The sequence below is a fragment of the Alligator sinensis genome, unplaced genomic scaffold (assembly GCF_000455745.1).
Source record: "Alligator sinensis unplaced genomic scaffold, ASM45574v1 scaffold157_1, whole genome shotgun sequence".
NCBI classification, from domain to species: Eukaryota; Metazoa; Chordata; order Crocodylia; family Alligatoridae; genus Alligator; species Alligator sinensis.
In genome coordinates this window covers 1382599-1405247 of record NW_005842316.1, presented here as the reverse complement: position 1 = coordinate 1405247, position 22649 = coordinate 1382599, and the positions used below count along the sequence as shown (strand labels likewise).

At 43.5% G+C, this 22649-nt stretch overlaps 1 protein-coding gene across 1 annotated transcript in view; it reads right to left on the bottom strand.

Annotated features, from left to right (window-relative positions):
* The window catches only part of GRIA3 (glutamate ionotropic receptor AMPA type subunit 3), a 217223-nt gene that overhangs the window by 74479 nt on the left and 120095 nt on the right, over nucleotides 1-22649 (bottom strand). The window contains exons 5-9 of the mRNA XM_006028500.2: nucleotides 16357-16410; nucleotides 13227-13388; nucleotides 9106-9273; nucleotides 2504-2608; nucleotides 378-485 (exon numbers count right to left, since the gene is read on the bottom strand). Of these exons, the coding sequence (XP_006028562.1) occupies nucleotides 378-485; nucleotides 2504-2608; nucleotides 9106-9273; nucleotides 13227-13388; nucleotides 16357-16410 (597 nt within the window). The remainder of the gene's footprint in view (nucleotides 1-377; nucleotides 486-2503; nucleotides 2609-9105; nucleotides 9274-13226; nucleotides 13389-16356; nucleotides 16411-22649) is intronic.

Below are 22649 nucleotides of genomic sequence, written 5' to 3'. Positions count from 1 at the left end.
CATCCTTACTCAGTCAATGGAGTTTTGCCTGAGTGAGGGCTGCAAGATTTGGTCCAGTAGCAGGAAGGCCGGATCCTGCAATCACTGACACACACAAGTTCCTTTACTCACGCGAGGAGTTCCATTGAGCTCAAGTGACCAGGCGGCAAGAAAGCACAATGTTGAGTTCAATGGGACTCCTCCCGTGAGCAAATTTACTCATGCATAAAATGCTTGCAGGATCAGGCCCTCAGTGCATCTCTGGAGGTTACTGAACTTCCCAGTCACTTGAAGTCATATAGCATTCAACATTGTGCTTTCTGGTGAGGCGTTCAATAGATCTCAGAGCCGTATGCCCTATTACCCCAAAACAAACAGGCCAAGAACATACAACTTACCAAGATGGTAGTGACAACTATAGTTCTGTTCTCCACAGAAGAAGTGTCGTTAGACATTAGCTGGTCCACAGCTGGCACAAATCGTTCATATTCATTCCAATAACCAGCCTGTAAAAGCAGAGAGTATTACCGTGTTAGTTGTTGTAATGACATTGACCCATGAATCTGATGCCTACTCAGAGCTGCCCTTTTAATATTAAAATGTGATTTGACTCAGGATTTCTTCAAGATGGAAAAAAAAAAATGAATATTGATTAAGAGCTTTTCTTGGACCTTGTACATATTTAAGCTCCTATTTGTGAGGCTTTGGTCACGGAACATTTCCTGGATGGCACTGGAATGAGGTGCCTTTATGTTGAATTGCCTTAAAAATGTGGTGTTCCCATCAAGTTGCAGAACTATTTACATGCAAAATATATGGGAAAATAAATGTTTCATATATATAATTATACAACGTATCTTGTCATGATAGCCATGGAATAGATGCCCAAATTTCTGCAACCATGGAATATACCATAGACAAGAGAATAAACTGTGGGACAATTAAATAAAATACCTTATTGTGTAGCCTGGACTGTCTCACTCTTCCCTTACACTAGGGTGGAGTGACAGCTCTTCTCTTACCCCTACATTTCAGCCTCAACTACTACTAATATATCAAATCCAAGCAGCTGTGAACAATTATTCTTAAAAACAAAACAGCATCCCTCAAATAAAACTGGAAACAAAAAGATAAGCCACCATAAATGTGGTTCAAGTCAACTCACAGTCCCTTAGCATTCCAGGATGCTTTACACCTCCCTCACAAACCCACCCTCTCAGGGTGGGTGGACTAGTCTTGGCCCCAAGCTGTCTGCTCCAGTCTAGCAGGGATGTGCTCTAGTGCTCCACAGCTTCTGGCCTGGGCCACTGCAGGCATGTGGATGCATTTTTGGAATCAAAAGTGAACGTCTGTTCACTTGCTTATTGGTTCAATCTACGCAGCTTCGACTAACCTGCAAAGATTGAATCGATTCAGACCGGGGCGTTTTGACTGTCTGTATTTAGCCATGGTGCAATTAAAGCCAAGAAGAAGACAGTTTGGGTACTGACAACAGACAAATATTTGTGCACTAACTCTTGCTTAGGTCTGTGCTACCATAGCTACTGAGCTACTTATTTTAATGCTCGCTCCAGACAGTGAGGACATGCAGGCTGCTTACAGCTGTTCAAAAAACAAAACAAAACTGCACTTTACCAGAAGAAGCAGCACATTAATTCAACCTGGCTCTGCAGCGTCTGTATAGAGTGGGCACTTCAGCAGGGCTTTTTGACACTTTTATCTAACTGTGAGGTAGTGTCAGTTGGCATGAACCATGATGCTGATGCTACTGCGCAGTAGCTCATTGCTACTGTGTGGCAGCATTAGAAATGACCTGTGCAGTACCAGGACTACACAATAACGGCAATTACTGCGCAGTCATTTACTACTTGCTTAAGTACTAAAGCAAGTACTTAAGCAAGTACTAAGTGACTGGGCAGTAACAACTGCACAGTCCGGCGCATGTGTAGATGCACCCTCTGTGAGTCCCATGAAGCACTTACTCTAGGTGCCAATTACCTTCGGAAATCGTGTCTAAGTCACTTCTGAAAATGGAATTTAGGCCTCTATGTCACTTAGGAACTTCTGCATATTTTCCTTAGGACATGAAAGAATGGTCTTCTGAAAAGTCATGTCCTGATTAAAAACCATACACTGTTTTACTTTATTTATAAGCAGTTTCTATAATATATTAACTCCAACTTCTCTACTGCTTTGAGGTCTTTTATGGAGGGAAAGGAGGAGATGAAGAAAAAATTAGGTAAGGGGATGGAAGAAATCAGAACTGGGATGTGGCAGCATGGCCTTGAACTTGAAGATAAGAAGTGTGACGTTGATATAGAAGCCACTGATTTGAGAAGGTGATATGGTCAGAATAAGTACAGTGTTAATGGAAGAAGATTCCTCCAGTAGGGAAGGAGAGAAATAAATAGAATTCAAGAGACTCTATCAGGATATACAGCTGTATAATACTTTTTGAGCTTAAAAAATGTTGGAATAAACAGTTTTAAGAAATCAGGCCACAATATGTATATGGAGAACTTACTTTCCGAGATCCAGCAGCTTTCACTTCATATACATCAATTGTATAATTTGTTCTACGCCCATAGGTGTCAAACTGGATGTTTCCAGTCATTCCTTGTACTTGTACCTGATGGGGAAAATAGAGCGTTATTTGGATTATTAACTTTGTAATGTCCTGAAGGAATTTAGTAACTGATTATTTCCAGTTGTACCAGCACCATGTCTAGGTTCCTAATTGTAGCTAATTATATACGCTTCCCCAGTTTTCCCAGTTTTAATGGTATCTGTCATTCTTCAGTGCCAGTGTGCTACTGAACAGCCAATACCTTTTGCTGTGAATCAGTGATAATATCATATGTTTATTAAATGTAAGACCCAATTCTACCCTGCTTATTCACAATGGGTGGAATTCAACCCTGTGCAAAGGGCCAACACAAGGCATGCGGATAAATGCCACGTAAATCCTGACAATAAGACATAAGCCCTGTACTATTAGCCAGATCTGATATTCTCATTCCCATGGAGTAGTGCTTTATTCCAGGACTATCCCTAGTGAATAGAGTGCCTTGTGTGAATAACGGTGGGAGAACTATGTCTACAGCTCATGGGGAGTTTTGGGCTCTATCTGGATGGATGGTGCTATATAAGTGCACGTCATTATCATTACCAAGTCACATTAATCATGTTGTGGGAAAGTATGAGGTACTTTGTTTCAAAAGGAAAAAAAAAATCTGTCTCTTTTCCCTAGTATGAAACGATGAGCTACTTCAATTCATCACTTATCAATACTGACAAGCTGTCAATGCTGGGAGGAGAGGTAACAGGCTGATACTTCAGTAGAGATAATTTAGGTTAAATATTAGAGAAATTTTATTATAAGAGTTGGGCGATGAAAGAATCTGCTAGGGCAGGCTCAGGAATCATAGTCTCTGGAGATGTTCAAGGTTGGCCACTGATCTGTCAAGGATGGCTTAGCGATGATGCAATCAATCTCGTCATGCTGAATGGGGAGGGGCTACATAATCTAGTAAAAGGTCCCTTGGCCCCAACCTGGGCCAAATTCAAAGGGGATGTATCAGGCACGTAACTCATACAGCTGCAAGGGGGTGCAAGTCTATGCTAGGGTGATTTATGAGTTGAGGGGCTGGAGGAAGATATAAATTGTACCATCTCTGCCTTGCTTAGGTTCCTCTTGACTTAGCTCTTATTCTGAACTTACTGAACTTTGACCGCAAATACAGAAGCTATAGATACAGGTTTCCCTTGCTTTTTGCAGGTTCTGTATGTGTGAATTTGCTCTTATGCGATGACCCTTTTTATACCAAAAGTTCGTTAAATGCGAGGTAAATTCACTCTTATTCGATCAGTGTGGTGGAAGCCCGCAGTCAGCTGCTTTGTGCGGTGCATTGTGGGGGTGACGTGCACCAAAATATAGTCTTCTGTGTGGCTCTGTGCGCCTCGCTTGTTGTCCGCGACACGTGTTTCCCCATTATAATAGTGCCCTGTGCTTGTGTGCACTGTCTGCTGTTGCTGAGTACCAAAATTGTCTTGTAAACGTGGTAGAAATGGGTCTGGGGGTCAGTACAGTCGAGGTCTTGGAATATATTCCCATTTGTTACATTGTAAAGTGGGTTCTCTTTATGTGAATTCGAGTTACGCGCCATTTTCCAGGAATACATATACAGCATAAAGCGAGGGAAACATGTACCCTGATTCATCTGGCTATCCCTAATTAACATGTGCTTTACTTTAAACATGTGCTAATCAGGTGGTGTTCAACCTTTCTGCCTGGCATGTTGGATGGGCAGTGCCTGGTTTGTCTATGGGCTGGATCTGGCCAGTGGTCCCAATCCAGTGCCCAGTGTGGTCACTGTGGGGCCCTGTCTGGCTGTGCAGGGGCGGGGGGTAGCCCAGCCCCAACTGAGCTCCATGGGGGGAACAGGGGCTTGACTCAGTCCCAACCTGGCCCTGTGGGGAGAAGGGGGCTTGGTTCAGCCCCGATCCAGCTGTGGGTGTGGGGGCACAGCCTAGCTCTGATCCAGTCACTTGGGGTTTGGCACTTTGGCAATGGGAGAGGGTAGTGGTACTAATTACCACCGCTCCCACACTGCCAAATTTCCTGACCTGTGTGGTGTCTGCGGAGCAGATACGATGGCTCCACGGGCTGCTTCTGGCTGAGTACCTCTGTGCTAATCCTATTGATTTAAACTGGACCTTAGTTTTCCTAAGTCAGGAACAATGTGAATGCATTTTAAGTTTAAGAATACATTATACTTAATATCTGCTCCAAATAATGATGCTCTAGCTGCAGAGCAGCTGTTTAATTTATAGGGATTAAACAGTGCCTGATATCATGTCCTTGGAAGCAAGGAACTGTGGTCTGTGTTTTATAACAACACATTTGGAGGCACAATAACATTCTGGTAGCTACTGAGACATGGTCTTGAGAAATAGATGCATGTAACAGCTCATGAATTCAAATTTGTTTTTTTTATTTGTTTTTTATACTTCAGTGGGAATGAAGGATGTCCAGCATATTACAGGATCAAGCTTTATAATAGATAAGAGGGAGATAAATAGAGAAATGGAATGCTTTTATGATCAGAAAGTGAGGAGGCAATCACAAATGAAGTGATTATTTATACTTGTCCAGGTCAATTGTCCACTTATCAGACACTTTGGGATCAGATACAGATAAGGAAATATAGACTTGCTTAGTTTTACAATGATGCAGAGATGCAGAATCAGGCAATACTGATCTGATTGTCATCTGGAATTGGATCATACTCTTGGATGAGTTATTTTGAGGATGTTCTTAGCTGCTTCCTGGCCTGAGTGGGTCAGACACATTATTAAGTAAGAGTCATAAGCTTCTTGAACCAAAGGTATGCAACTTTTGCCTAAACAAGAGAAAGAACACACCAAATTGTCTGTGCTCTGGTAGGCATCATGGGCATGTAATGATCTTGCACTGGATTGGTTGTGGGAAACAACTGAAAGTCATGTGCAAAGCTTTGCACATTTAAATATAATGGGCTGAAATTAGCTCAATAATCTGTGTTTGCAGCAGGCTTAAATTCAGCACTCTCTGGTTTGGGATTTCTGACTTTTTCCAGCCAACTTTTGGGGTTTTTTAAACCTCCCCCACAGGGTGTCTCATGGCATTGCCTGTTCCAGTTTGAGTCTTGCTGATGTGGATAGTTTTTGTCTTGTTTGAAAGAGTTTTAGGTTTGATTTGTAATTAAATTCTAACCGGCACTACACATCCTTTAACAGTTGTGAAGGTTGAATGTAATTAACTTCTCTTCAAGAGTATAATAACACTCTATAAGTGAAACCTCAGTCAGGACATTTGTTAGAAAAATGAAATAAATGACAAAGGGAGACTTCTGACAAGGAGGGAGTGAGCCACAGCTTGTGTGCTCTCGCAGATCAGGAGAGGGAATAACTCTTTTGATCTAATCCCACCAATTTGGAAAATTTGAAAAAAGCAGTATTTAAAAGCTAAGTGCCCAAAGTCTTATTTAGGGACATTTTTTAAACAAAGGTCAGCTGGATTCTGATTTCACTTCCCCAGTCTTACTTCCCCGTGCTCACAGTTCTTACTCCCATAGAGCTCCTCCAATACATAGTGGTCCAAGTCAGCACACACGCAGCTGGGCCCCAGGTTTTTCACCTGCGCTCATGAAGATGTTAGCTGACACTTCCTGTTTTCATTCACTTTTATGGCTTTAAAAATCAGCCCAATACAAAAGAGAACAAAGTCAACCAAAAGCAAAGAGATTTAACTGATATTTAATCCAGTAGTGTAACTGGGTGGCGGGGGGGGGAGCAAAAGGAGCCATTGCCATAGTGGCAGCTGATCACACTACCACAACTGGTAAAGCAGGAGCCGATGCTACCCTGGGCACAGAGCTGTGCTGCACTGGATCAAATCACATTAAAATAGGTTAGTGCGCCTTTTTCTAGTACTTCACAATGGAGGGTGCCTATACACAAGCATGGAGGCTGCTCTGCTGGAATTAATTCCAGTGTGTTGGAGCAGACTCGATTAGAGTCTGCTGGCAATTACTGTGCTCCAGCAGCCTCCTACGTCTCATGTATCAGCATCCCCGTGCTTAAAAATGGCGGCGGGGTGCTTGAACTAAAACATATTGTACGTTGAATGAGCTTTAGTTCAAGCACCCCTGCTGCCATTTTTAAGTGCAGAGATGCTGATACACAAGACGTGGCAGCCCTTTAATTAGAGAGACTCTTGGAGCCACTCTAAATAAAGTGCCATCTCCCAGTCCCTACCCTCAGAGCACATATAAAAGTACCTGGAGGTACTAGATGTAATGCGTATTACCTAAAGTGCATCAATGAATGTGTAGATGTGCTGAGATCAAAATTTTTACCTGGTTCTGTTTTGTTTTGGGTTGCATTATCAGCTTTCATCTGGCCTCAAAATACCTGTAACAATGCTTTTAATACAGAGGCATTTGCAGAGCTGCTAGCGAACATTGTATTGGGCACCATGAAGCATTGGGTAAACATTACAATTAGTACCCAGTTGCTTGTTTTGTATTTCTGTGAGCCCCAGATGCTAGAGGACAAATTTCTGGCCTAAAGGACAATGGCAGGCATGTGGCACTGCATAGTTTGAACACATCATTGCTACCCTCTAATAGATGGCATTTCAGATCTCTTGTGTTTGTCGGTATTCTTTTTAAAGGCATGCTGCAGCTGTCCACTTCAGTAGCAAGACTTTGTGCTTATGAAGAATAAGTAGGTGAGTTCTACCCAATTTGGCAACCAAAAGGTCTTTGCAACTGTATCTGTTGTAAAGTTACATTGGCCTATATAGAGGTAGCTCATGACCAGGGATCCTGGTTTTCTCTGATAAAAACCCACAAATTCTCTGAACCCCCCCCGCCCCAACATCTGCAATTAAAATGAAACGCCACTATATATATAGATACCAACTGAACACAATGTTTTATTGATATATTTACAATTTAAAAGCAATGCGGAAGCCTACCAGTGCCTCAATCACTGTAATAAAATACATTCTAAGTACCTATACATTTTGGTATTTGATTTTGGGTTTTTTATCATGGAAAATCAGAGCTCTCCCTGCCCCCTTAGCTCACCAGAATGTAGGTCCTCACTCCCAAGCCACAGTCCCCAGCCCTGCTAGTGCCCCTCACTCCCTACCCACAGCCCCGCTGGTGCCCCTTACCCCCCACCCACAGCCCCCTGCCCCCCAAGCCCTGCCAGGGGGTACCTTAGCTGCTAGGGCTTCGGGGCCAAGGACCAGGGTCTGCAACCTCCTGCCCCCTGCAACAATGCCTGAGCCCTTGCTGCCACCCATGGGAGGTGGCAGCTGCTGTGTCTGAGTGGAGAGTAGAGCCTGGCTCCCCCTTCCCCCGTGGGTGTCGCGACCAGAGCAGAGCCCATGCAGGGGTGGGTGTGGGCTGCCTGCTATGAGGTTGGGGGGTGGGTGGGAAGGCTGGCTCCCCATCACTGTGTGCACTCCCAGAGGAGCCAGGAAGGACACGTGCCCCTCAGATCTGTGTACAAGGCAGAGGCGGATGCAGGCTGCCCATTGCAGCCTTAGGCTCCCCACCCCGCTGCCCTCCCCCTAGCACCTCCACAGCCCAGTGGGTGTGACCTGGCATGGCTGAGCAGAGCGTGCTTGGGTGGGGAAGGCCCTCGGTGCTGGAACCCCGCGCTGCCACGGTCACGCGCCCCCTGCTTGCCTGGAAACAGTGAGGTGCACCACTCCATGCCACAACCCCTGCTGCTGTCAGGAGGGCAGGGGGCACCTTGTCAGGGTGACATAGGGCTCACAGCAGCAGCAAGGTGCTTTCCTGCCCAGTCCTGCTCTGCCCTGCCATGCCGGGTCCTGCTTGCTGGGCCATGGAGGCCCTGGGGGGAGGGCAGCAGGGTGACGGGACAAACAAGCCTGCAGCGGGCAGCCCACCCCCACCCCATGCACAGGTCTGGGGGGCACATGCCCCCCCCCTTTGAGAGTGTGCAGTGGTGGGGAGCCAGACTCCCCCCCCACCAGATGAGCTACCTGCGGCCCCGTCTGTTCTGCACCAGGGCCCTGCAGCTGTGCATTCTGGCCCCGGGCCCCAAGCCCCACACACCACCTGCGCTGGGCAGCAGCCCCTGCCCCAGCCCTGCCCAACTCTCTCCCTCCCTCCCTATGGAGACCTCAATTCCCCGGCCCCTGACTTACCTGCGGGACCAGCTATCGAGGCTGCCTGGCGGCCGTGAGCATGTACATGCACATGGCACCCCCTGCCTGATCGCCCTCCTCCCGTTCCCCCCAGCTGCTTGCAGGCTGCAACTCTGCCAGTCTGCAGAGAGCTCTTTGCAAAACTGCAACATCCACGTGCTTCTCTGTTAAAATGAGAAATCTGTGTTTTTCTCGGGTAAAAGGGGAAATCCGTGTTTTTTCCCCATTTTTCTGTGGGAAACAGAAAACCCGGATCGCCGCTCATGACAGTTACATCCTTTACCATATCCTTGGAGATGCTGCTCAGGAGATAAACAGAGTGTTGTTGCAGTTTTCAAAGCTGTACATTTTAAAAATGCAATACACGCATTGAATAGCTTAGGCATGTTTGCCCTTACCATTTTCAGTGCTCGTTCTATATCGATTCCTTGGCTCCAGGGTACGGCAGGGTTTGCTAGGCAGTCTCCAGCACTGCCTCTCCTGGAGACATCGACACGCTGCCTTCGGAGGTAGCGAAAAGCCTCTGCTATTACTAGGATTGCATCATGGGTCAGTGCAGATGTATACTAAAATTGACACAAATAAAATATTGTGACAAACTGTACTCTGACATTGCCGCAGGTTTATCAGGTCCATTCTTTCTCTTTGCTAAAAGGTTTCCAGAGCAACTGCCCCCTTCCCCCTGCCACAGATCCTGTGTTATTTAATGATTGCAGCTATTTCAAGTATCAAATAAAAAAATGGTTTCATTTCCTACAGCATATAACAATAACATAAAGCTTATCTTTATGTAAGGTATTGAATTGATTTAGTTGTAGAGCTGCTTCTTTAAATGGAGACCCTTAATGCAAAGCTGGGCCATGTTGTACCAACAGTAATGGTAAATACTATTTGGTTTTGCTCTGAATTTTTTAAAAACAAGATGGTCAAGACAAGCAGCTGTGAGTCATAGGTAACATTAATCATTCCTGATATTTCTGATTAGCTAGCTTCCGTGGCCAGCAATAAACTGGTTGATTTTTCTGAGCACATTTCTGCTTTCTGCTATTGTACAAAACGGCAGTCATTACTTGGGAAGGGACTGCATTAAGTTTATAGACAACAGATGTAGTCTACCAAAAAGATTACCGCTGTATAGTGCCGGTAACATTTTCACATCGCAGGCCACAAGCATCACTAGATGGTGCTTTTACATTTATTTCATATTTTGTAGATCATGATTAAACTCTCCTCTGCTAGATACTGCCCCACTCCCTGGAATATTATATTTTAGCTGTGCACTGTCAATAGGCCTAAGATTTGGAGCTATCTTGTGTACTCAGGATTGAAATGCCACTGAAATATATTGATCCCAAATATTACCATAAAAATTCAACTGCTCAACAATCTACGGGGTCTGATCTTAAAAAACTCCTGCAATCGGCTCCCTCGTATATCTGTGGTGTTTGTATGTAAGTGAAATATTGTATGTTTATAGGAGAGAGAAATATTGGATTTCCAGAAGGAATCTAGCACTTGTGATTCCCCCCAAAGCTTCCTCTGGAATGACTGTGAAAACAACCACGTGTTGCCCAGGCACTGGTTGGAAAGATGGAAATCTAGACTTCAAATACATTTTCAGCAGCTCTTCTGCAGGATTTCAGTAACTCCTACTGACTTCAATGGCAGTTATTTCCATTCTGCAGGAGTCTATGCCCACTGCTTAGTACGACGTGTTTGATCTTTTTGAGGGAAATCACTGTTTCAATGAGATCCATGTAAAACCTCTGGTGACCCGTACGAAAACAAGGTTTTCTATGCACGCAGAGCCAGAGAAACACACCTGATAAACAAAGCAGCAAAAGTGTCAGGGAGAAGATTTGTGCCAGACGTTCCTCCCAAGTTTTTAATTACAGCAGTTTATAAACACTTGACTGCCTTGTCCTTTTAATAGTGAGATCTTTATGATACTGCCTGAATCTGGATGCAGCTCTTCTTTCAGTCCCTGTCCACCTCATTTTTGATTTTCTCCTGTGGTTTCAGTATTGCAACGGTCTCCTTCTCTCTCTTTTTAATAAATTAGCAAATATTACATGGCACATTCCACCCAACAATGCAGAATCAGATCATATTTTTAAAAGATTTTTTTCATAACACAGTCTCATAATGCCTGTCCAAACTAGCACTACCGAAATCTTATGCGATGATAATTTTTTCAGTAGAATGCATCAATTGTCAGTAACTTTAATGTAGTCCCTTCCGAGTCATGCCAAGAGAGCTATGTAATTTTCTACTTTATTCGAACTCTACTTACAAATGCATGAGCATGCAAAGAAAAAGAGAGAACGAGAGAGAGAGAGAGAGAGAGAGAAAGGGGAAAGGCTGATAAAATATGGAATAAATTAAACATCAGGGCTTGAATCTCTAAGCAATTTTATTTACTAATCAAAAGTATTGTACATCAATTTTTAAGCATGCCTTTTGTTTGATTGATAAATAGTGTGCTAGTTTCTATAATGAGCAGGATGTTTGTACAAAGGTAATGTAATCTCTGTGCTGTACTATATACTTAAGATTATTTTTAATGGCTAGAGAACAATTTTTCGCTCAATGTGAATTGCCTTTAAGTGGATTAAAATCTGCCTAGGGTTCCTTCATGGATTGCTGAGTTTTGAGAGTAGTATGATACTCACCTTCACTCCTGTAAGGTGGCACATACTCCTGGCTTGCTAAGAAATGGGGATATCAGAGCTGGCCCTAACTTTCATGGGGTTTAGCTATCTCTTTCTCCACGTATGACCAGATTCTTAAGTGGCAGGTATATGTATCCAGATACCCATTAGGATAGGCCAAAACCAGTCACTGGGGGGCTTTCCTCTTAAAAGTTGGATGGGATTTTGCTGCAAAATGGGTAGATGGAGCTGGTAAAGAAGTAGATGATTGTATTGCCTATGGAAAAAACACTGACATAAACCGCAGCAAAAGGAAATTTTTCTTTCCGCGTACAAAATCACAGAATCATAGAAATGTAGGGATGGAAGGGACCCAAGGTTTTCCCTTTGTTCAGAGACAGGATACTTAGGCCATCCCTGACAGGTCGTGTGTACCCCCCCTTAGAAACATCCAACAACAGGGACCCCACAATCTCTCTTCCAATACTTAACTCTCCTTGTAGCTAGAAAGCTTTTCCTGCTATTTAACCTAAATCTCCTTTGCTACAAATTAAGCCAATTACTTCTTATCCTACCCTCAGCAGACGGGGATAGGAATTAGTCACCATCCTTTTTATAAGCAACTGTGAAGCCTGTTTTTATATTTTCCCTTAGTCTCCCCCACCCCAAACAAACAGACCCAATTATTCCAATCTGTCTTTATAAGTATTTTTCCTAAATCTCCTGTGATTTCAGTTTCTTCCTCCTATTTGCCTACCTGTTTCTTAATATGTGGAGCCTCGAACTGGACACTAGTCTGAGCAGAGGGGAATGTCTTCCAGACAAGACTCCGATGAATACAACCTAACAAATCTGCCTTTTTTTTGAAATAGCAGCTCATTACTAACTTGTGTTCTCTTTTGTGATCTCAACTGTATAGTATTGCTGCTTAGCTAGATATTCCTCATTTTGTGTCTGTCCATCTGGCTTACTCTTCTTACATGTTATATTTCTGCACTGGCCTTTATTGAGCTTTACCTCACTGATTTCAGGCCATTTCTCAGCGTTAAGATCATTCTGAATTTTGATCCTGTCCACCAATGTGCCTGTAACCCCTCTCAAATTAGATTTGAGAGTGATGAACACTCAGTCAGAGGTGGTTATTAGATGGTTTAACTTTCCCTGATATAGAGTGAAAGGGATGAATTTCCCTCAGATGATCTGCTTCGGAGTGACAGACTTTGAGGCGCTATTTTTTGGGTCTGACTGTGCAAAATGTCACAGAACTGGTGGAAACATTACCACCTGTCCAAATTGGACTTTGCTGTCTCTGGAGGGCTCCATTCAGCTAGGTAAATAGGTGCAAAAGTGGCCTTACTAGCAGAGGAAGAAGGGAAAGGGGAAAAGCCTCATGATAATACACAGTAATTCTCTAGCAATTCATGTCTGCAAACATTATCTGATGAATTCTTGTGTCTAAAAGCAAAGCCTCAAAAATCTGAATATGCTTCCTTATAATTCAGTCGCCTGCGTGAGATTATTGGGGCCTCATACTTGTGAGAGAATACTGGAAGGGACTAATTGCCGGATCATTTGGACCCAAAACTGAATTTCCACACAACAAAGCTACATTCAGCTCTGGAGTTTGGATTTACATCCATCTTTAGCAGAAGTCGGTGGGAATTTCCTGTGTGGCAGGACCGTAACGTTGGAACGCTTTCCTTTTTCAGAGTTTACCACCTTGTGTTTATTTCTTGTTTTCAGCTAACAGTCTTTCTCTCTCTCTCTCTCTCTCTCTTTTGGACTCAAAGTGAATGTTTTGAACTATTCCAATCTGGGAAAACCTAAATGTAACACAAGGACTTCCATTACTGTCAACAAAAGTTTACCTTTAACGGCGAGTTCTTAGCTTCAGGGAATTCCCTTTCATCCAGCCTAACCCAACGTTGTAAGAACTGTTGAACCATTGGGTTTTCATTGTTCACAATCTGGAATCCAGTAACATTGGCACCTCCATGCATTACTCTCTCCAACGTAATGTCTGTGAAACCCTTGAAGCATATATATAGAAAACGAGAATTAGTGTCACATGAAGGTTCTGCTACTTGGCCTAGTTTTAAAGACAAAAACTGGTGGCAAAACTATTTTTTATCAGTTACTAGTTTAGTACAGAAGAAACTGGTGAAAGTTCTTTGTGGCGTATAGAAAATATCCTACCTAGGGGACAACCTTTAGCACTAATAAATTGTAGTCCTGGAATAAAATGGAGTTTAATTTTGGTATCAGCTTGTAATGCAGACCTCTGTGATGGAAAATTGCCTTATGATAGTGTGGCAATGTTTCTTGATCAGCCACAGTGTACCAAAATGGTTTTCAATATTACACATGAGGCCTATTAGAAGATGGCTGGTTGGCCATAGGGTTAGCAAAATACTTACCTTCCTTGTTCAAATATGTAGCATTGAATTAGTGTGGGGGCTTGCTTCTTGGGCATGTCTGAAAGGCAGGTGGTGATGAAGGAGATAGGTTGCAAGGAGCTATCCCTACTCAGGGATCACCAACTGCTAGAAGACTTGAAGTGTAAACCAGCTCAAGAAGTATAGTCCGAAACCATTTCTTTCTCTGCACTGACCAGTAAAGCAGCACATGCTAATGCTCCTTCTTGTCCAGCAGGGTCTGCTGGGAGCCACTGGGTGTGTCTACATGTGAATTAGATCTGGGAGCAGTTTACTTGCAAGTAAATTACTCTGAGTAAATGCTCCCAGGCAGGCATCTCCATGTGTAGAGAAGCAGGAGCAGATGTGCTGCTAATGGCAGCAAACTGCTTTCACTTCCTGGGGCCCTGCAATGGGCCTCAGCTGCCAGCAGGGGGAACTCTAGGCTCCCCCTGGGTGCTACCCCAGGGGCTGGCAGGGAGCACCAGGCCAGGACACAGCTGTTTCCTGGCCAGGGTTGGGACACTGCTCCCTGTCCCCTGGGGGCTGCCTGCTGCAGAAGGGAGCTCCCAGCCCCAGCTCCCTGATCAGGGCAGGGGACTTGAAAAGAGCTTCAGGGGAGGGGCAGGTCCACTACTGGGGCAGCTAGCAGTGAGCCCCGGCCTGGTGGGGATTCCCCACCTAGCTGGGGGCTTGCTACTAGCTTCCCCACTGGTGGATCAGGGCAGGGGGCTGGTACCTGCCCCTCCCCTGCAGCTCTTCCCAAGCCCCGCACCTCAATTGCCCATTTGGGGCATGGGGTTGGGACCTGCCCCTGACTGGGACAGTTCCCAGCACCAGCTCTGTGACCACAGGGGTGGGGTGGGGAGAGTGGGGAGCTGGAAAGCCTGTTCATTGCTCAGCAACGTGATTGCAGGGCTGGGTGGGGAACCGGCTAGAGAGCTTGTTCGCTGCTCAGCTCCATGATCAAGGAGCTGGGTGGGGAACAGGCTCCCCAGGCTCTACCAGCACAAAACTCTCAGCACTGGCAGGGCGGGTACTGGATCTCCCAGTGCCAGCTTCGCAGTCTCCCAGACCCCTGCTCCCTGACTGCGATGGCAAAGTGATCTTGGAGCGGGGGGCTTGGAGCTCCATGCTGCTGGGACAGGAGGACATAGTCCCTACCCAGGCTCCAGTGGTGGAGCCTGCCCCAGCAGCAGTAAGTTCTCAGGGACAGGAAGCAATGCTGGCTGACCAGAAGCAGATTTGCTCCCAGTCAGGTGTCTATACGAGTGCTACCGCGCAGTTAGTATTCACAAGTAAATTTGCTGTGAATGCATTCACTTGCATTTGCAGGTAGCAAATTTACTCGCAATTAGCAAGGTTTACTGCATAGTAAGCATGTGCACATGTAGACGGAAATGCTTACTGTGCAGTAAACTACCCTACTTTACAGGAAAGTATCTCGCATAGATGCACCCACTGTGTCCTGGAAGCACAATGCTACTTGCTACTCTTACGGCTGTGTTGTGACCAAAATCACCCTCACTGCCAGGCAGTACTGTGTGTCACAACACTGCCGTGATATCACACCTTCAAATAAGGTGGGCTTGATCCACCCCGGGCCCTGCACCCCATGTTGTCATTTCATGTCTGTGCCAGGGGACTGCAAATTGGTGCTGTTTTGATTCCACAGTAAATTCAATGTAATTGGCCATGCATGGAGCAAGGCAGTGCAGAATTAGCCTCTCTGCATTTCTTATGTATATGAACTCCAATGAATAGGAATGGGATTGACTCTCTAATACAGTGAGACAATTTAAAGCTGTATCGCCACACTACTAGCAATGCTATTTTAAAATGACTCTTTCCTACTTTAGTCACACAAAGAAAAAAAGTATTACAGAAACTCTTCTCTTAAGCAGAGAGCATGATTTTACTGGTAGAATGTTTTTTTGCACACAGGAGACACAGAATCCAAAAATTATTCTTCCTGCAGCATCAACTACAGGAAGTCTAGCAGATGACTTTTCAAAAACATTATACAGAAGTATAGGCAAACTAGAGTGGGGGGAATGCATTTTTAATATGGATAAAAATATACTGTTCTGTGCCTGATTAATGAATATGTACAAAGTGGTAACTCTCCAGTAAGAGTCTATCTATAAAGCACAAATGACTAGCTATGCAGCCTGGCCATTTTACTAGATGGAATTATAGTTTCAATTTGGCTCTTTATGCCACTTGTATTATATACAAATAAAATGTAATTATTTTCCTAGTGTTTAAATTTAAAAATCTGTTATGCAGAGGATTAGGATTATCAAGTGTGTTATTTAAGAGGATATAAATTAGTGGAAAACATATAATTGAATTATTATTTTTAAATTAATAGAGGATATGAGCTTCTTAGATAAAACAAAGACTGGATAATTGAGTACAAATTACTATTACATACCAGTTCTGGTATTTACTGAAGTCATTTCTCAAAATCCACGAACTCCTTCATGCATTACTTCCTTGGCTGATTAAAGTTGACACAACCTGAACAGAATACATTACCCTCTAACTTAGCTATACTTCTGGTGACAAAAAAAATTCTTACCAGGTTAGCTAGCATGTAGTGATATCCTCGAGAATGTTTACCAAGGATTACAACCTGTGTGAGGAAGAGATAACACATATCACTCAGTGCAAGGGAATGATTTTCATAAGGGAAAAAAAACACAAATTCAGCCATGAATATTTTGGAAACACAGGACCCAGCCCCAGTCAAGTTATCAGGCATTATAACAAAACACCATGATTTAGCTTCATACACCTCTGACACTGATCTGTGGGGTAGCAGAGGACAGTACATCAGGGTAGCTCTGCCAATACTAGCAGGGCCGGACACAGGCATGGGCAAACCGGGGGGCTGCCTGGGGCCCGGACAGAAAGGGGGCCCAAAAATGGTTTGTTTTTTTCCGTTGTCCAATTATTGTCATCATTATCTCCGGTGAAGGGGAGCCCAATGCTAAAAGTTCGCTCGAGGCCACCAAGAGTCTAGGTACGGTGCTGAATATTAGCACCTGTCACAAAGCAAAGGCAGGGAAATCTAAAAGAAAAGCTCAGCTGCCGAAGGAGACCGCAGAGTGGAGATGAGGGATGCGGCTGCAGCAGCTGGGCTTTGCATTAAACTGTAAGTGTCTCTCTTTAACGTAGGGGAAGTGGATATGTAGCCCATTAGCAAGTGCGCATAACAAGTTTCTCTGTCTGGTCCACGGAAGATGTGAGTTATACAGTATAACCTCATAAATCCCGATATCAAAAATCCGGAATTCTTGAAAATCCGGCACTTCTAAAAAATACATGACATCAGGGAGTAGTGGCGGCTGGCTGCCAGAGCCACCTACCACCACGCACTGCCACTCCGTGTGCGATCGCTGCTCCGGGACCAGCCGCCCCTACCCCCCCACTCCGGGACCAGCCGCCCCTACCCCCCGCTCCGCGACCAGCCGCCACTCCGGTTTCAAAAGTCCAGAATTTTCAAATTTCCAGCAGGTGCTCGGTCCTGAGCACACTGGATTTATGAGGTTATACTGTATTTGAATCCCCAGGTGTAGCAATTCATATAAGCCTTGGCAGCTCATACTTTTTGCCATAGAGCTCCCTAGCTCAGTCCCTTGTAATTCAGCCAATAGGGCAGCTGTTACACAACTGGGTTGTGTGTGTAACAAGGTCTCCGTAGAAGTTGTGCTTTGGCAATGCTAGACACAATGTCGCTTCCTCTTTTGTATGGAGCTAGCCTCACATCTTCACCAGCAAAACTAAAACTGTGTGGGCCCAGAGGTGTCTTTGCAATGACACTTGTACAATTATGTAGTCTTCAGATTATAACCCCAGTTGTAAAAGTGCGGGCCCCCCGCCCATGTAGGCTCCACGTAGAATTGGGTCCTGCAACAATTGCAAATCAGCAAACAATTCTGCTGACTGAGACAGGATAGAGTTCAGCTACCTCGCTCTTGGCTGGATTATACTAACAAGCATGAAAAGTAGGAAACGTTTCTATTTGATATTGTGTTCAGCAGATAGAGCAATGAACAGACACAGGAATGAGCTCCGTTGGGTAAAAAGGTGCCGTTTTCTGGGACACTTGTCAGAGTAAAATTGTGCTCCATGTGGAAATATCTAGTCTACCACATTATCCAAACCCTCCGACTTCTCCCTGGATGACAGATAAAGAATCCAGATGCCACTCTCTTGAAGACATCTTTCCAACAACACCACTTATCTCCTTGATAAGCTCAACTGACATTTGAGTTGATGGCTTTAGATATACTGCTGAGTCTGTTACAATACTTGATTAAATTATTAAGTTCCCGATTGCCTCTTTGGGTTGCCTTGTCCTTAATAGATGCCATTTCTTTTAAATTCACATTTAATTCTGAGGAATTTGCATACTTCCAGCAGTTCAAAAATAAATTGCCGCTTAGGTCCTCTTGAGAACTGTATGTACACTCTGTTGGTAGAAAGCATCTGCTTTTTTACACTCACATTTGTTTTCTATGGAAATGTGTGCGCTTCCCTTAGATCCATCTGGCATGCATGCTATTTGCATACTGAATACTCTGTATGTTTGAGTCTTACATTAAAAGGGGTGATTTACTTTTAAAAGGTTAGAGGTAAAGGATTTTAGCCCTGTAAATCTTCACTATTCTTCACCATTCAAACCTTAGTAATGAATGAATCTTTTTTTCTCCTAAAAATGTGCATATTTCCTGAGAGAGAATACCACAGGGGATTAAGGGCCAGATTCTGCCCTTGCAGGTGAACATGGGGCTCCTGTCGATATCAATAAAAATACAGGAAATAGGTGTGTAGGAACTGTTAGACTCACTCATGGCAATTGAGCAAGTCTCTTAACAGTGATTGGAAATAGTTATACTGAATCAGTGTCTAAAGAAAGGTTCAACTGCTAGATTCAAGTCTTAGTTTTAAAGCATTTCCCAGAAGAAAGCTTCTAGCACATATGCTCCAAGATCCCCAAACCTGTTCAAGTTTAATTACTGAATTACTGGATTTCACTGAATCCAAGATCACTTCAAATTTAACATGACGCCCTAATCCATGGAAAATTATTCATTTGTTATAATTGTCCATGTATAAAATCTAATTATCAGAGGGGTGTCTTAAATTCATACCCACCACTGGTGCATCAGGGAAAGCAGCAGCAGAGGGGAGAGTGGTGGGTGGTAAATGGCAGGGGGGCAGGGTCTGCCCTGCCATACCTCCTCTGCCACTTCCCCGGCCTATGCTCCCAGCGCCCCCGTCCCCGCTAACATATCTCCCCCCTGGGGTCTGCCCCCCCACCCCCAGCCACTTATCTCACCCTATCACTGCTTACCCTATGGGATACAGAGCACATCGTGGCCAGGTGGCAGTGGCACCTGGCAGCTATGTCTGCGACTGGTTCTGGCCCCACACCCAGCCCCAGCCAGGTAGCAGGGGCAGTGGGAGCTCTGGCCCCAGCCTGTGGCAGGCAGTCCTCCATGATGAATAGGGGCAAAAAACCCTCATCTTAGGAAATATGGTAGATCTCACTAATGCTTCTTAAAATTCAATTCATATGGCACCCTAAAAGCTGAGCAACCATAACCCGCCCCCCAGCAAACAGTTCAGCAATATGAATAGAAAGAGGAGTTGCTGGATTAGAGAGCATAGCAGAACCAATCAGCCACATCAGTGTTACTCCTGTGGGAGTGAAAGAATGGATAACCCTTTTCAGATGAAGGAAAGCAGCAGTCTAACAAATAAATCTCATCAACCACTTATATTGTGCAGCTTATATAACAAGTGGGATATTGAATAGTAGCACTGAATAGAATGCTAGGATTACAGGACAAGGATTTCGCCGAACTACATGTCTTGGGCAAGTTTCACTTCCGAGACTTAATATTGCTTTCACCTTGACTGAAAGAAAAGCTTATAAGATTTTATACTGAACAAAGGAGGAAAAGAAATGGTTAGAAACGATCATGAATAATTCAGACTTCTGATTCGACGTCATTTTTATCTTCTAGATAAAAAGCTTATATTGTCTGGTTTAATGTAGACTAGCCATAACGTTACAATTTTTAAATTAACTCTTAAAATGTCACTAGTTAATGAGCAGAACATCTAATAGGGCCACCATTAAAAAAAAATCCTTGGCTTTAGAATAAGAGTCTCAAGTTTATTGGCCTGTACTAGATGTTCTTAATACTGGGTGGATTATGGGATTACATTTGTTGTCAGAGATTAGATCAACCTGGAAAAATTGTAGTTTACTTCCTTGCTTGGGGAAAATGCCATTTGCTTATTATTATTATCAGTTACCATGGTAATCAGCAAGCAAGTAGATTTTGTGCCCAGGCTTTTAAATTTTTATGGCCATTTTGCAAGACTGGACTGCACTGATTAGGTAAATTTGTTCCATTCGTCCCAGGTTGAATTGTTACAAAGCCACTTGACATTTTTCGAGCATTAATGATGAAAAAGCATTTACTTTTGATATGCGGCTGCACAAATTAGCTTGGGTTAAGGGAGTATTATCATTATAAAGAAAATTCTCAATGAAAAGACTCTCTCTTTGCAGGCTAGTGGCTCTCTTCACACACGTACCTCCTCTCATGGAGTATGTTTATACACCAGAATAAATGTACTATATGGTAGGATGCCTATACCACGTGGTATTACATATATCACACTAGCTAGCAAGGGTTATAGTAGCAGTGACAATGCAGTGGCATGGGTTTTAGCACATGTTAGCAACTACTATACAATTCCCCACAAACTCTGGTTGCTAATATAACCTGATGCCAGTGTTATCTCACTCTTCATGGTTATCATTACCAGTACTAGCTAGACTCAGATTGCACAAGTATGCTGGCTCATTTTAAAGTCATGCCTTCACACCATACACTCTCTTCTAGGAGTCTATCTTTGTTAGGATCACAGCAAGCTCCATTCACATTTTATTCACTGAATAAAGCGCAGTGAACCTGGAAAATCTCCTAGAATTACCAGTACAATGGTTTGCTTAAAAATTTGCATAATCTTTAAAACACCCATTGGGGTGTGACAATCAAGAGGACACTACTATATTATTTCCTTGACGTAAATGTACACTGGCCAAGAACAGTGATGAACAGCAAACTAGCAAGCCCAGCTAATGTCTATTTAGATTTTGTCTAAAATTGGATTCATTGCAGTCTGGTCATTTCAGCGTGTTCGACATTATTTATCCCCCTTTCCTTAAAAATAAAAAGTGAAAACTAAAATCAGGCCACAAAAGGATAGAAAACTGTTGTATTCTGTCAGACTGCCTGCTTTAAAGGTCATAATTCAGATATTTATAAGACTATTATATCTTTGTATCAGATAAAATACTGAAGATGACAAGCAGTGTTGCTACAAAAGAAGGCCTAAAGATTTTTCCTGTGGTCTTCATAAGTGACAACTCATAGGAATACACCACTTAAAAAGAGTGACAGCCAGAGATGTGCTCTCTTGTAACACATCTTTCCATTTCTATTCAGCTAGGGAACAATGAGGGCATTTAACTTTTGTACTAGTGTTACCTAGATGCTAAAAAAGAAGAATTAAAAGGTGATTGACCTTCCTAGAGCTTCCAATTTTAAAACATAGTAAAAATTAATGAGTTTGGTATCAAGGAATTTTCATTGTGAAATTGTGCGTAATAAATAATAATAGAGATGAAGCCATCCCAATCCTGAAATGATTTGCACATGTTTAAATATGTGAGTATTCACACTTTGTTTCAAGCTATATCTCTGAGGATTTTGGTATGGGTACCTAAGTCCATAAGGCCTCACGTTAGAAATAGTACATGGTACAACTTTACCAATACCTGAGACAGGTAATAAGAAGCACTTGAATGGCATTTTTCCTTCTGAAAGTCCTATGTAAATTTAAGTGATATTGTCACAATGCCTTTTAGTAGCAAACATACATAATGTGGGCCAAATTTTCCAAAAAGTGCAAGACAGGTTTGTTGATTCAGGTGTGGAGTTGACTGGGCCACTCAGACGCGACTACCTGACTTTGACGTCAATATTGATTGCCCGTTAAGGTGACTTTTGACACGACAGAGGGTCCCTGCTATTTCTAGGTTGGCAATAACTGTTTATCAAGCCAAGTGAGTTGTGGGACACCTCACCCTGCTCTGTTCTCCTCGGGTTGGCCAAGGGAAGGTTTAGTACAAAAGCGTGCTATTTAGGGGCTCCAAATAGACCGAGCCTTGTCCACATAGGTGGAATGTGAACGATGTATTTGTGATCCAAGAGAGGTTTTTCCATTTGCTGACTGAGGAGGGGTTTTTCACTTCCTCTGGAGCTGTCCATAGGGATCATCTGGTGGGAAATGAAAATGTTTGGGCAATCTAAACAGAGGAGCAGGCATATTTTTCTTCCAATATACTATGGCTACTGAGTCTAGCAAGATATAGGGCCCTGATCTGGGTATTAGTGAGATTGTACTTGGGTGGTGGCTCTTAGGTTGTAAAATGTAAGTATCTTGCTTTAATTTCCTTGTCTCAGTCCCCTTACTCAAAGCTTGGATTTTGCTTTGGGTGCAAGCTGGGGATGCTTGAGTGAATGGCTTAAGTTAAAGACTTCGTCATACATGGACTTAATTCTACCTGACACTGGATGAAATGGTTGAGGAGTTATAGCGTCTCAAGCAGCATTTCATGTGGTCTATAGCAGGGCTGTTCAACTTCCAAGTAGCCAGGGGCTATGCATTTCTCCAACAGCTTCTGAACTGGGAATATGCTTTTGTCTCAAGATGAAACCTCCCTCAAGGATTCTGAATATGTATTTTATGCTGGACCATCTTTGACTATACAGCCCAACAGAT